General features: G+C 30.4%; 2 protein-coding genes across 3 annotated transcripts in view; both read left to right on the top strand.

The window, feature by feature from the left end:
- Positions 1 to 685: 685 nt before the first annotated feature.
- LOC114283517 (eukaryotic peptide chain release factor subunit 1-3) lies at positions 686 to 6,398 on the top strand. Its single transcript, XM_028226370.2, has 3 exons — positions 686 to 901; positions 4,353 to 5,841; positions 5,964 to 6,398. Exons 1-2 carry the CDS (start codon positions 836 to 838, stop codon positions 5,706 to 5,708), a joined length of 1,422 nt encoding a protein of 473 aa, XP_028082171.2. The 5' UTR covers positions 686 to 835; the 3' UTR covers positions 5,709 to 5,841; positions 5,964 to 6,398.
- Positions 6,399 to 9,671: 3,273 nt separating this feature from the next.
- The window catches only part of LOC114283516 (eukaryotic peptide chain release factor subunit 1-3), an 8,492-nt gene continuing 2,643 nt past the window's right edge, over positions 9,672 to 15,520 (top strand). Inside the window, exon 1 of one of the 2 annotated variants that reach the window (XM_028226368.2) lies at positions 9,672 to 9,910. The gene's annotated coding sequence lies outside the window, so the exon portion shown is untranslated. Of the gene's footprint in view, positions 9,967 to 15,520 lie in introns of both variants that reach the window. The other variant, XM_028226369.2, reaches the window with a different exon arrangement.

Raw genomic sequence — 15,520 nt, 5'->3', positions numbered from 1 at the left:
AAACTCACAAAATTTGAATAGATAAAGAGAAAAATCTACAAAATTTGAATAGATAGAATAAAAAAATTGAGCAGATAAGGGAAAAAATTAAACAAGTAGGGGAAAAATTGAACGGATAGATATAAATTTGAACAAATAGGAAAAAATTTGAATAGATAGAAAAAAAAATTGAATATATAGATATAAATTTAAATAGATAGTCAACAAAAAGTTAACAAATAAAAAAGTCAATGAGTAAAATTATAAACAAAATATCCTTTAAAACCAAGAAAATAACTTCTCATCAAACTATTTCATAAATGATGAACCTCTTACAAAAAAAAAAAAAAATTAATTCATTAGACCTAATATCTTATACCTTTCTTAACTTAGACTTTCCAATAATTATCCCCGATTAATAAGCGTACTATAGTAAAAATCAAATAGGCAGTGCTATAATAGGACTTGAATTACAAAAATTTAGTAAAGACTTGTTAGTTAGGAAAAAAAAAATTTCCGTGAAAATGTTATTTTCATTTTTTTTTTATATCTAGTTTTTAGTATATTTTTTTAAATTGATAACATTTAAAATTTATTTTGATACAAAGACAAACCGAGGTTTTTTTTAATAATAATTTTCCCAATATTTTTATTTTTATTTTTTACAAGTTTTAACTAAAATGTGGGGGAAAAAATAATTAAAGACAAAGAAACGGGAAAATAGTAGCGTAAGCGTAGAGGATTAGCACTGTTTTCCTTGACCATGGTTAAAGTCTGACGTTGGAAAGTGCGTGGTAAGGTTAGGTTAGGCACCTAGGGTTTCGATCTGAAGTCCCAAACCGCGCTATTAATTGTAATGACAACCACACAAAAAAACCAAATCGAAAAAATCCTAGGCAGCTCCACGGCTCATCGGTTTCAGGTAACTCGCGATTCGCTTTTTTATTCTCTCTCTTAATCCAATCACTCTTTTCTTAGGTTTATGTCTGTATCAAAGTTTTTGCTGTGCTTTTGTTTCTTAAATTGTTTTGCTGTTGAGAGAGATTATTGGATATAAATTATGTGTGTATGAATGAAACCAGATCAACTGGGAATTATTATTTTTTTTTTTTCTTAATGTTGGTTTCATTCTACTTGTTTGTGTGGCATTGTTTGATGTTGTTTACAGATTAAAGAAAATTAAATGAACATGGATATTGTTTAGTTTGGTTTACAATGATTGACCGCCTTCTTAAGTTTAAAACCACGGTAACCCATGATAATTTTTTGCCAAAGGTGCTGGGATTTCAATGATTGGACGTTAGTATCTATGGGGGATAACTCAGTAATATCTGGGCTGCTACGAGTTACTTGTATTTATGATTGAATTATGGTTTTCTAGACCTTTTGCATTCTGAATGCAATCACAAGGTTCAAAGGATTCATCACTTTAAATGATTCTATAATGGGTTTGGTAATGATTCTTGGGTAAGCTCTTGGTTTTTCATTTGCTAGAACAAATATATATATATATATATATATTGGGTTGGGTTGGGTGGGGTGGGGTCAGTCAGTGGTGGATTTTGATTTACCATTTACCAGAGAGGAAGACATGCTAGTGGATGTGTTTCTCAGCTCATTTATATTAACTGTTTTGTAAGTACTGATTTCTCAATTGGATATCAAACCATCTCTCAATGGCTTTTTAAACGAGACCCCAAAAGGTAACTTGACTCCAGAACGTCCTGCCAGCCTCTGGTTTAAATACTAGTGTTAATAGACACTAATCACTAGGAACATCAACATCTCTGTTTGAAACTAGGTGGCTTCTGTTGGCCTATTTGATTTTAGGTGAAGGGTATGCAACTTCAATTAGGTGCAACCATGCAATGCTTAAAAGGACAGATACACACGTGCGCGCACATGTATCATGATTCATGTATGTATTAATTGATGTTTTTTGGTTCCCTATAATATTCTTAGAGTATCATAATTATAGTGCTACTTTAAAACAGGTAATACGTTTTTTGGAATTCATTGCGTGGTTTTATTCTCTCCTTGTTGTTTGATTGGATTGCATAGTTTTGCATAAAAATGTATTGCTGTTTTTTATTCCAAGTGTATCTTCATGGTAATATTTGCTGTTTCTTTAAACTTCACATGAAAGTCGTGATGCATCTTCAATAAAAAAACATGGTTGAATTGATTTCCTTTGGTTTATTTCATGTATATGGAAAATTTTCTTTTTTTTAATTTTTATTTTGGTTTTTCTTGGGCAATCCACATTACTTGAATGCGTAACTTGGGTTTCAAACAATGCTTTAATGGATTGAACTAATAACTGGCCAAATTTCATGTATATGGAAATTCTTCTCCTTTTCTATTTTGTTTTGGTGTTCATGGGCAATCCACATTACTTGAATATGTAACTTGAGTTTCAAACAATGCTGCAATGGATTGAACTAATAACTGACCAAACTTCCATGATTGTGGTTTCTTCAAAATGTCAAGTTATTTCCATCGTGTATGCATCTTGCTTGGCTTGGATGCTTGCCTTGTGCCTTGTACTTTGCCACTAGAAGGCATTCAGATCTCTGGAGTAGATTAGGAAATAATAAATATTCTTTGCTGATTTGGCATTTTGCAGAGGATATTGTGAACAACAGTACTTTGTTGTTTATATTAGCACATCATGTATTTCTGGATGTCAGCTTCAATTTAGAATATATTTCTGGATTTTTGGTGTCAACTAAGAAGCACAGACACTTCCAGCGAGGAAGCATGTTGTATCGGACACCGACACTCTTTGGACACTTCCAAAAGTGTTTCCGACACTTGCGTTGCGTCAATGCGTCTTAATTAAAAAATCATATTCATATTATCGGACACTCTACCAACACTTTGCGGACACTTCGGCGACACTTCTTGAACCCTCCGAACATATCCTATGTGATGAATCACGTCATAATAACAATATTTTGCATTTCTCAAAACACAATTTACGCACTCTAAATATGTTTTGAAACATTTATAAGATTATCCTATGTGATGAATCACGTCATAATAACAATATTTTGCATTTCTCAAAACACAATTTACGCACTCTAAGTATGTTTTGAAATATTTATATGATGAATGCATCATGTACATTATAATGTTCTGTATTTTCTTTTAGATTCTTTAGATTATAATTTTTATGTGAATGATATATTGAGGTTTAAATTATGAAAAATATGTAACTTCTTAAATATATTTAGTATAATGTTACATATTTTTAATATTTTTGAATAAATTATTCATATGACATAATAAATTTATAAATATATAAAATTTTAACATGTCCTAAACGTGTCGTGTCTTTCATTTTTTAAAAATCAACGTGACCATGTCGTGCCCTGTGTTTGTGCTACATATGTTCCATTACTTCCAAACTTTGAAATATGAAAAAAAAAAAAAAAAAAAAACACGTACATGAGTTTTCTTTATTTTTTCTTCTTTTTCTACCTCACTGAAAACTGGGTTGGTTTTATTTATAACTTGTATATTGGGCTATGCTTTTTAACTGACTGAGCTAGTAGTTTAATGGACCAAATTTCCATGTCATTGTGATATCTTTAAATTGAAAATTAATTAAAGCAGTAAAGCCTCAGTGCACATTGCTTGGCTGAGTCTGAGACATATTGCTAGGGAGTTAATGATTTTCTATGTGCTGACCTGGCATGTTCTGGAAAATCTTGTGGAAGATATATACTTGACTGTATGTACGTTAAGCCTATCATGAACTGCTGTATTTTGCAATATCAGACTTCGTATTTGAGGAAGCTTCATGAATGGGTCTGGACTTTTGGTTTTAAAGAGTAGTTTATGTTCAGTCAAGTTGCTTTTTTCATACTTTAGTTTGTTGAAATGTGAAAATGAAAACATACATAGAAGGTGCAGTCAGCACTCTCTCTCTTTCTCTCTCACCCACACCCACACCCACACCCACACCCACACACATTAAATTCAACATGAAAGTAAAAAGGATACATTTCAGAAGCATGAAGTTCATGCTTCTAAAGAATGTTTTGACAACAAAATTGACTAGAGTGAAATCACATGCTTGTTTTCTCATACGCCCATGGCTGTTGAACCCTTCCAGTGCCAGCCATTCAATCTGTTGATAGTATTCCTCTCTTTTCTTGTCTTTTTCTGCTGTTTGTGAACCAGGTGTATCTATGATATGAAACTTGCCTTCTCTCTTATTATAACTTGTTTTTCTTCCATGGATGCAACTTTCCTTTTATGTGATTGTTGTTTTCATTTTTTCCCTTTTTAGTTGTAGTTTTCATCCTACTTCATCCCCTCTCTTCTCCCTTTCAAAAGATGAGTTAATTTTATGTTATTTTTTGCAGATACTTGTGTTACTTTTTGCACAATTTTTCTTGTACCTTGCAATGGCGGATGCTCATGAAACTGATAAGAACATTGAGATATGGAAGATCAAGAAATTGATTAAGGCACTGGAAGCTGCTAGAGGCAATGGCACCAGCATGATTTCTCTTATTATGCCTCCACGTGATCAAATATCTCGGGTTACCAAGATGCTTGGTGATGAATTTGGAACTGCCTCAAACATTAAAAGCAGGGTGAATCGTCAGTCTGTTTTAGGTGCAATCACATCTGCTCAGCAGAGGCTTAAGCTTTACAACAAAGTTCCTCCCAATGGTCTTGTGCTTTACACTGGCACAATTTTGACTGATGATGGAAAGGAGAAGAAAGTCACTATTGACTTTGAACCTTTCAGGCCCATAAATGCATCTCTTTATCTCTGTGACAACAAGTTCCATACTGAAGCTCTGAGTGAACTTTTAGAATCAGATGACAAGTTTGGTTTTATTGTTATGGATGGAAATGGAACTCTTTTTGGGACGTTAAGTGGCAACACAAGAGAGGTGCTTCACAAATTTTCTGTTGACCTCCCAAAGAAACATGGAAGAGGAGGGCAGTCAGCTCTCCGATTTGCTCGTCTTCGAATGGAGAAGCGCCACAACTACGTGAGGAAGACAGCAGAGCTAGCCACACAGTTTTATATTAACCCTGCTACCAGCCAGCCTAATGTTTCAGGATTAATACTTGCTGGATCAGCGGACTTCAAGACTGAGTTGAGTCAGTCTGATATGTTTGATCCTCGTCTGCAGGCAAAAATTCTGAATGTTGTGGATGTTTCTTATGGCGGGGAAAATGGTTTCAATCAGGCAATTGAGCTGTCCTCTGAGATCTTATCTAATGTGAAGTTTATACAGGAGAAGCGGTTGATAGGCAAGTACTTTGAGGAGATCAGCCAGGATACTGGGAAGTATGTTTTTGGTGTGGATGACACATTGAAAGGTCTTGAGATGGGTGCAGTTGAGATACTAATTGTTTGGGAAAATCTGGACATTAACAGGTATGTGCTGAAAAATGCCTCTACAGGTGAAATTGTTATAAAACACTTGAACAAAGATCAAGACTCTGATCAGAGTAACTTTCGAGATTCAACGACCTCTGCTGAATTGGAGGTTCAAGAGAAGACGTCACTTCTCGAGTGGTTTGCTAGTGAGTACAAACAGTTTGGTTGCACCTTGGAGTTCGTCACAAATAAATCACAGGAGGGATCGCAGTTCTGCAGAGGTTTTGGAGGAATTGGAGGAATTCTGCGTTACCAGCTCGATATGCGATCATTTGATGAGCTTTCTGATGATGGAGAAAATTATGAAGACATTGAATAGCAATCAATAAAATGTTACCCCGATTCGGTGCAGGGGGATGGGGCAAAGGCCTGCACCGGGTGCGCGAGCTGTCGCGCGTGTTTCTACTGCTCCACTATTGCTGCTCAACAAGTTTCTAGTAAACCAAATTAAGGTTAGTCTTTGAATCTTTTTAATAAGTCTTTTATGATGGTCCTTCAGTAGTTCATTTCGACGACCTTTACTTGGTTGTTTTCTAATGTTCCTGTTGTTTCTATCTTCCTTTTGAACTTGAAGGAGATTGTGATGTCTTGAAGCTAAATCAAGCTTAATGTGGTCATTTGGAGCAGTTGAATAAATCATCTCATGAAAGAGTGCAACAACCCCATCTTTTGCTCATAGGATGCCATATGAAGCTTGCTTTTTGCTTTTGCATCACTGTGGTGGTTGACTGGATCTAGACGCTGAAGTTATTTTTATCATCGACATTAAGGGAACTTTACATATGGTTGTGGTTTGTGGAAAACAGTTGTGTGGTGTTGCTCTTTGAAGAAGTTTGCTTCCTTAAAGATTTATTATAATGTCTGCTACTCTGTTTATATATGGTTGAAGTTTATACTTGTACTGTAATCTTTGCAGAAGTTTTCTGCATAGAGTTTGTGACATATGGTGTATGGGTGTCCTGTTCAGACAGGCCTTGGCTTTTAAATATAGTCACTTTGACATGTCTTTGTATCTGATTGAGGGCATCTTGATATTTTGATATTTTTCCTTGTGGGCTTCCACTAGTTACATTTGACAGAATTAGGAGAACAAGAGTACAAGTAAGCCTACTTAAACCTTTGGTGAAATAGTTGCTGAAACTTATGATTTGATCTTCAAATAGTATGGTTATGTTCTATGTGGTATGATCTGATAAGGGTGTTTTATAGTTCTTCTGTTGTCTACATTGTTGTGAGTGTTCATTTTTCTGTCAATTCACATGAAGAACAAGAATCTATAAATTCCCCCATTAGGCAAGTATGCTTTTTACATTTTTATTTTTGACCTGTGATTATTTGGTTCAGATTCATTTTATTTGATGCTATGATAAAGTGTTACCGTAGTAGTTTACCAAAAGATTACTATTACTATTGACTATAGTTATTATTTAAGTATGGGTAAATTACAAATAGACTCCTATTACTATTGACTATAGTTATTATTAAAGTATTGACTACAGTTATTATTGAAGTAAGGGTAAATTACAAATACACTCCTGAGATCTGATTAAAATACTAATCATTTTTTGTGGTTCTGGAAATTAAATTTTATCCTTTGAGATTTTTAATTTCATAACAAATTGTCACTTTTATTAATAAATTATGAAATCAATTAACAATTTTTAATAATGTTACAAATATATTTTAATTAATGATTTAGTTAGTTTTATTATTGTATAGAAAAATAGTTATGAATTTTTATTTTTTTTAATTAATTTTATTAAATTAAAAATTAATATTTATAATTTTTTAAATCACAAGAATAATGTGTATTTTAAGTAAATATCATGAATTTATTTATAATTTATCCTTTAAAGTATGGATTTTGATTGATTTATCATCCCACTGAACTTTTTTAGTGGTGGATCTCATTGTTGGGCAGCTAGCAATGGAACGTGTTGAATTGAAACTCTGATTGCGATTAGATGCACCTTTCTAGGACTCTACAGATGAGATATGACTGGCTGAAATTTTTGGTTTGTAATTGTTTGCCTTTTCAATTTTTTTGATTTTTGACCAACCGGTTAGTTTAGCATAGCATTAAAACAAAACAATTAATTAATAAATAAATTATTCTTGTTATTTTTTTCAAACTATTAATAATTTACGAAAAATAACATTTCAATGTAGAAGATCAAAAAAAATTTACACAAAAATATTCTCATCCATTCGTAAATCTTTACTCTCATTTCTTACTTACATTATATTCTCTCAATAATTTTAGAATCTTATTTTTAGAGAATTCAATTTATGTATCAAATAATTAGATTTGATAGCCTTGATATGCATTTTGTATTCAATATGCCAAATATAATTCAATTTTGTAAATTGGTAGCACACAACTAAAAGTGAAATGGTAATAATAATGTACCAATAAGAACAGTGCTGGTGAGAGAGTTTTATATAAATTCTTTAAAAAAAAATTATACACCCATTACATGTATTATGACTCATATTTTTTAGAAAAATTATTACAATTATAAGTATAAATAAATATTTATTAAACATATTTAAAAGCTTGGTAGTGGCTTCCTCAATTATCGACGTTTTCAAAAGTAATCCTGCCACCACAGTCATCACACACCATTGCAATGACATGACTTGCTGATCGCCATCCTCTATTGCACAGCATATCTTTCTACCGCAGCACCACCAATCGCCATCCTCATTCGCGTCTATTTTGTGGTTTTTTAAACAGATCAGTGGTTTTTTTAACAGATCTGTGATTTTTTTTTGAAAAATCTTGATCAATTTATATACATATATGGATTCAGGTCTGATTTTGTTGTTAGGGTTTTATCTGTTCAATAGATCTAAAAAAAAATTGTTAGGGTTATCTGTTTCAAATTCGTTCATTTTTTTTTATTATTTCTAATTTTATTGTTGTTGATTGTGTATGTTTGTGTTCTTGTCTATTGAAGTGTTTTGAACAGAAAGGTTGGGTTGGGTTATGTTGGGTTGGTTTGGGAAGTGAGTTGGCTTTTTGACTTTCTTGACTATTTTAGCCTAGGCTAAAAAACTTGGTTTGTGAAGGATTTTTTGACTTTATGGTTTTTTTGACTTTTTTTGTAAGAGAATAGTGTAATGATTATGTGTTGGATGTGATGTTTTGTTTGTTGTGGCTAAAATAGCCTATTTTATCTTTTATGGCTAAAATAGCCAAAAAAGCCCACAAAGCTACTTCCCAAACGGTGCCGTTGTGTTGTTGTTGTTGTTTGGTTTGTGGTTTGGTGGTGGTGGTTGTTGTTGTTGTTGTTGTTGATGATAATAAAATTCCTTCAGAGATTCTCTTTTTATGTGGTTTAGAAGGGAGTGAAGAAGAAATAGGGTTGATTTCTTCTTTTTTTGGAACCCTTTATCTGTTCATTTTCAACATAGAGAAAAAAGATTATAGAATTTCAATAGATAATTTGAACATGTAGAATTTTTAAACAGGTAAAGTTCAATAAATAGATTTTATTTGGACAAATATTTGAAATTTGAATTGAAAACATTAAAAAAGTAAACAGATAGGGTAAAAAATTAAACAAAATAGGAAAAAAATTGAACAAATAAGGAAAATTAGCACAAGAATTTCAATAGAGATGACAAATTAGAGAGAGAAACTCACAAAATTTGAATAGATAGAGAGAAAAATCCACAAAACTTGAACATATATGGCAAAAAATTGAACAAATAAGGAAAAAAATATTAAACAAGTAGGGAAAAAAATTGAACAGATAGATATAAATTTAAACAAATAGGAAAAAAAAATTGAATAGATAGATATAAATTTGAATAGATAGTCAACGAAAAGTCAACAGATAAAAAAAAGTCAATGGGTAAAATTAGAAACAAAACATATTTCAAAACCAAGAAAATGAATTCTCACCAAATTATTTTATAAATGGTGCATCTCTTATCAATAAAAAATATCCGTTAGACCTAATGCCTAATATCCTTTTTGACTTGGACTTTTCAATAATTATCCACAATTAATAAGGGTACTATGGTGAAAGATAAATACACAATGCTACAATTGGACTTGAATTACAAAAGTTTAACTAATAAAGACTAGTTAAAAAAATTTGCAAAAAAAGTTATTTTCAATTTTTTTACATCTAGTTTTTAGTAAATTTTTTTTAATCGAAAAAATTAAATTTTAGAATTTATTTTGATACAATGACAATCTGAGGTTTTTTTTTTTTTATACTAATAATTTTCCCAATATTTTATTTTTTACAAGTTTTAACTAAAATATGGCAAAAAAAAAAAAAAAAAAAGAAGATAAAGACAAAGAAACGGGAAACCAGCATGGTTAGGATTAGGATTGTTTTCCTTGACCATGGTTAAAGCCTGAGATTGGAAAGTGCGTGGTAAGGTTAGTTAGGCACCTAGGGTTTCGATCTGAAGTCCCAAACCGCGCTATAAATTGTACTGACAACAACAAAAAAAAACAAATCGAAAAAAATCTCAGGCAGCACCACGGCTCATCGGTTTCGGGTAACTCACGATTCGGTTTTTTATTCTCTCTCTTAATCCAATCACTATGTTCTTAGGTTTATCTCTGAATCAAAGTTTTTGCTGTGCTTTTGTTTCTTAAATTGTTTTGCTGTTGAGAGAGATTATTGGATATAAATTATGTGTGTATGAATGAAAGCAGATCAACTGGGAATTATTAAATTTTTTTTTCTACTTTATGTTGGTTTCATTCTACTTGTCTGTGTGGCATTGTTTGATGTTGTTTACAGATTAAAGAAAATTAAATGAACATGGATATTGCTTAGTTTTGTTTTCAATGATTGACCGCCTTCTTAAGTTTAAAACCATGGTAACCCATGATAATTTTTTGCCAAAGGTGCTGTGATTTCAATGATTGGACGTTAGTATCTATGGGGATAACTCAATAACATCTGGGCTGCTTTGAGTTACTTGTCTGAATGCAATCACAAGGTTCAAAGGATTCATCACTTTAAATGATTCTATAAATGCATATATATATATATAAATAAAATATTTATATTTCATAATTGACCAAGAATGTTTACATAATTACGAAAAAAAACCTTCACTCAACATATAGATCACCATTAGTAAATTATTCAAAATAAAAGAGCAAAATCAAGTAGCTAAGCGGTTCTTGTATATATATATATATATATATATTTTGGGTGGGGTGGGGGCAGTCAGTGGTGGATTTTGATTTACCATTTACCAGAGAAGAAGACATGCTAGTAGATGTGTTTCTCAGCTCATTTATATTAATTGTTCTTTAAGTACTGATTTCTCGATTGGACTTCAAACCATCTCTCAATGGCATTTTAAATGAGACCCCAAAGAGGTACCTTGACTCTAGAACATCCTGCCAGCCTCTGGTTTAAATACTAGTGTTAATAGACTCTAATCACTAGGAACATCAACATCTCTGTTTGAAACTAGGTGGATTCTGTTGGCCTATTTGATTTTAGGTGAAGGGTATGCAGCTTCATTTAGGTGCAACCATGCAATGCTTAAAAGGACAGATACACACATGCACACACATGTATCATGATTCATGCATGTATTAATTGATGTGTTTTGGTTCCCTATAATATTCTTAGTATCATAATTATAGTGCTACTTTAAAACAGGTAATACTTTTTTTGGAATTCATTGCATGGTTTTATTCTCTCCTTGTTCTTTGATTGGATTGCATAGTTTTGCATAATGCTTGGTGCAAAAAATGTATTACTATTTTTTTTTTTTTCCCCGAAGTGTATCTTCATACTAATATTTGCTGTTTCTTTAAACTTCAAATGAAAGTCGTGGTGCATCTTCAATAAAAAAGAAAAATGGTTGAATTGATTTCCTTTGGTTTATTTCATGTATATGGACTTTGTTTTTAAAATTTTTTATTTTGGTGTTGTTGGGCAATCCACATTACTTGAACTAGCGGCCGAGGCACACGCAACGCGTGTGCAAGTTTAGAAAAAAAATTATATAATTGAGTTGATAATAGAAAAACATTATGTAATTGGGTTGATGAAAATTGAACTAAGGAAAATGCTTTTCAATTGATAAAATTTTTAATGCATTCTCATTCAATTTGTTTTTTTAATTTATATATTCAATCGCATAACATTTTTTTTTTTTTTGAATTTGATATGATATATACGTACACTCTCATATATTTTTGCATTATCTTTGAGTTTTTATTTTTTTGAGTTTTTAATTTTTTTTTTTTTTTTTTTTTTATGTTCATCAAATCTCTTTGAGTTAAGAATGAGGATGTATTCAGTTAAGAATATTGAGTTTGGCTAAAATTATTTTTATATTCAATTTGTTTTTTTAAATTTATATATTCATTTTTTTTAATGCATCCTCATTGTTTTTTTGTGTGTGCAAATTTTTTTTGAAAAGTTTAAAATACTATTTTTTTGGAAATAGCTTGTAAATTGAAAATCAATTGCCTACGTTTTAAAGAAAGATAGAAAGAAAATAAAAATTGAAAACACAATGAATAAAAATAAACAAAATTTATACCCAAAAACAAAAAACAAATAAACAAAATTTTAGTCATTAAGAATATAAAAATTGAAAACACTTAGATCACTTACCGTTAAAGAGAAATAAAATATAGTGATCTATTGGTTTGTACTTCCTTTGCCATAATTGAATGAAACACTTTTGTATTTTCTTTAAAAGAGAAAACCATTGTAGAAAAGGAAGGAAGAAAGAAAAAAGTAAAAAAGAAAAATAATAAAAGTTAGTAGAGAAGCAAAGAAGTTATTATAGAATAGTTATTTGAAGAATGTGATTTAGTGGGAAGTTATATTATAGAGTAGTTTTTTTGTTTTAATTATGTAAATGCCACATGGCAGAGGTCAAGAAACCATTACTTAATATAATAGTATAGATGGTACAGAAGTATAGATATAGATATAGATAGACAAATAAACAATCGCTACGATGTGCTCTGAAGTTCAAATTTTAGAAAGATTGCCCAAGAAAAATGATATTACTTAACATAATTTATAGTTAAAAAATAAATAAATAAACAAAAGTTTCTATGATTGAGAATATAATAAATTCAAGACTCTTAAATGACTAAAGAATTTATACCAAAGAAAATAAACAAATTCAAAATTTTGAAACAATTATAGAATTTATTTCAAAGAAAAAAAAAAACAAAATTTATACCCCAAAAAAATATAATAATAAAAAAATCATTGAGAATATTTAAAACATAAACAAACCTATTAATTCTAGTTATTTTTTTAAAACATAATTTATAGTTTAGAATAATAATGAACAAAATTAAACTATAAAAATAAATAAATAAATAATCACCAAGATGTGCTCTCAAGTTTAAATTTTGGAAAGATTGTACGAGGAGAGTGATATTTACTTAAGAATTACAGAATTTATAGTAAAAATAAATAAATAAATAAACAAAAGCTTCTATGACCAGGAATATAATAAATTCATGACTCTTAAATAGCCAAAAAATTTATACCAAAGAAAATAAATAAATTCAAAATTCTTAAACAATTACAAAATTTATTCCCTCCCCCACCCCCTCCAAAAAAAAAAAAGAATTTATATCAAAAAAATAAAAATAATAAACAATCATTGAGAATATTTAAAACATAAACAAACCTATTAATTCCCTTTTTTTTTTTTAAAGAAGCCAAATTTATAGTTTAGATTGAACTTTTATATGGTAAAAAAAATATTAAACAAATTTTCATAAAAATATGAGCCTAAAATTCACATCATAATATATACATGTTATACGATCTTTTTATTTATTGTGTTTTCATTCAACATAATCAACAAATTGAATTTTTCATTTTTTCAAAAATTACAGAATTAATATACCAAAATGGGTGTATTAAATAAAAACAATAAATAAAAAATAAACCAAAAACTCATAGAATACTTACCGTCAAAGAAGATTGGTATTGATAGACAACTACTTAAAAGGTTATTTGTCCTCAATAGTACAATGTCATAAAGCAATCTGGGGAAAAAAAAATTATAGTAATAATGAACAAAATTAAACTACAAAAATAAAAAATATCTATGACTTCGAGCACCTAAAACTAAATCTAACTTTGCTACATATGAAACTAAGATCTCAATTTCAGTCTTAAAAACAGACACCTAAATAGCATATCAAAAAAGTTCATACGTATACTATGAAACTAAAATCTCAAAAAAAGCACAGCATTAAATAGCATATCCAAAAGTTGATATCAATTGTCACTAACACTCCTAAACACTTACAAAATTTATGTGAAAAAATAAATAAATAAATAAACAAAAATTAATGAGTTTTAAATTATTTCAAAGAGGAATAATCTTGTTTGTATTTCTTTTGCCATAATTTTATATAACAATTTTGTTTTGAACTTTCTTTGAAAGAGAAAATTATTATAAACAGAGAGAGAAGAAACCAAAAAGTAGAGGAAGAAACCAAAAAGTTTAAAAAAAAAAAAAAATTATGAAACTAACGGAGATTGACAAATGGTTGGTTGATTGTTGCTTGGGTGGGCAAAAACGTGTAGGGACATGGTGAGGAAACGTGGGCTTTTTTGTTTGTTTGTTTGTTTTCTTTAAATTCTTCTTCAAGGTGAGTATTAAGTAGTTGGTTAGGAAAATGAGGAAACGTGGCTTTTTATTTTTTATTTTTAAAATCACCTAAATTCCACATGGCAGGAGCTTCAGGAGACTAAATCTAAGCTTCACTTAAGATAATAGTATAGATACGTAACTTGGGTTTCAAACAATGCTTTAATGGATTGAACTAATAACTGACCAAATTTCATGTATATGGAAATTATTCTCCTTTTCTATTTTGTTTTGGTGTTTGTGGGCAATCCACATTACTTGAATATGTAACTTGAGTTTCAAACAATGCTGCAATGGATTGAACTAATAATTGATCAAACTTCCATTATTGTGGTTCCATCAAAATGTAAAGTTATTTGCATCGTATATGCATCTTGCTTGGCTTGGATGCTTGCTTTGTGCCTTGTACTTTGCCGCTAGAAGGCATTCAGATCTCTGGAGTAGATTGGGAAATAGTAAATATTCTTTGCTGATTTGGTATTTTGCTGAGGATATTGTGAACAACAGTACCTCGTTATTTATAATAGCATAGCATGTATTTTTGGATGTCAGCATCAATTTAGAATATTTTCTGGACGTTTGGTGTCAACTAAGAAGCACTGACACCTAGCGAGGAAGCGTAGTGTGTCGGACGCTGACACATTTGGACACTTCTAAAAGTGTGACCGACACTTACGTCAATGTGTCTTAATTAAAAAATCATATTCATATTATCGGACATGTTACCGACACTTTGCGGACTCTTTGGTGACACTTCTTAAACCCTCTGAACATATCTTACGTGATGAATCACTTCATAATAACAATGTTTGCATTTCTCAAAACACAATTTACGTACTCTAAATATGTTTTGAAACATTTATAAGATGAATACATCATGTACATTATAATGTTATGTATTTTTTTTAGATTCCTTAGATTAAAATTTTTATGTGAATGATATATTGAGGTTTAAATTATGAAAAATATATAACTTTTTAAATATATTGTGTAATATTACATATATTTTTATTATTATTTTTGAATAAATCATTCATATGACATAATAAATTTATAAATTTTTAACGTGTCCTAAATGTGTCGTGTCCTGCATTTTTTAAAAAATTAACGTGACCGTGTCGGGCCCCGCGTTTGTGTCTATGCTGCATATGTTCCATTACTTCCAATCTTTGAAAAAAAAAAAAAAAAAAAAACCATGTACATGAGTTTTCTTTATTTTTTTTTTTCTCTTCTACCCCACTTAAAACTGGGTTGGTTTTATTTATAACTTGTATATTAGGCTATGCTTTTTAACTGACTGAGCTAGTAGTTAAATGGACCAAATTTCCATTTCATTGTGATATCTTTAAATTGACAATTAATTAAAGCAGTAAAGCCTGTGCATTGCTTGGCTGAGCTGACCTGGCATGTTCTGGAAAATCTTGTGGAAGATTTATACTTGACTGTATGTACATTAAGCCTATCATGAACTGCTATATCTTGCAATATCAGACTACGTAT

This window comes from Camellia sinensis, chromosome 3 (genome assembly GCF_055761805.1).
Source record: "Camellia sinensis isolate YWXY chromosome 3, ASM5576180v1, whole genome shotgun sequence".
Taxonomy (NCBI): domain Eukaryota; kingdom Viridiplantae; phylum Streptophyta; class Magnoliopsida; order Ericales; family Theaceae; genus Camellia; species Camellia sinensis.
Note: the sequence above shows the minus strand (reverse complement) of the source record. Positions and strands in the feature narration are given on the sequence as shown.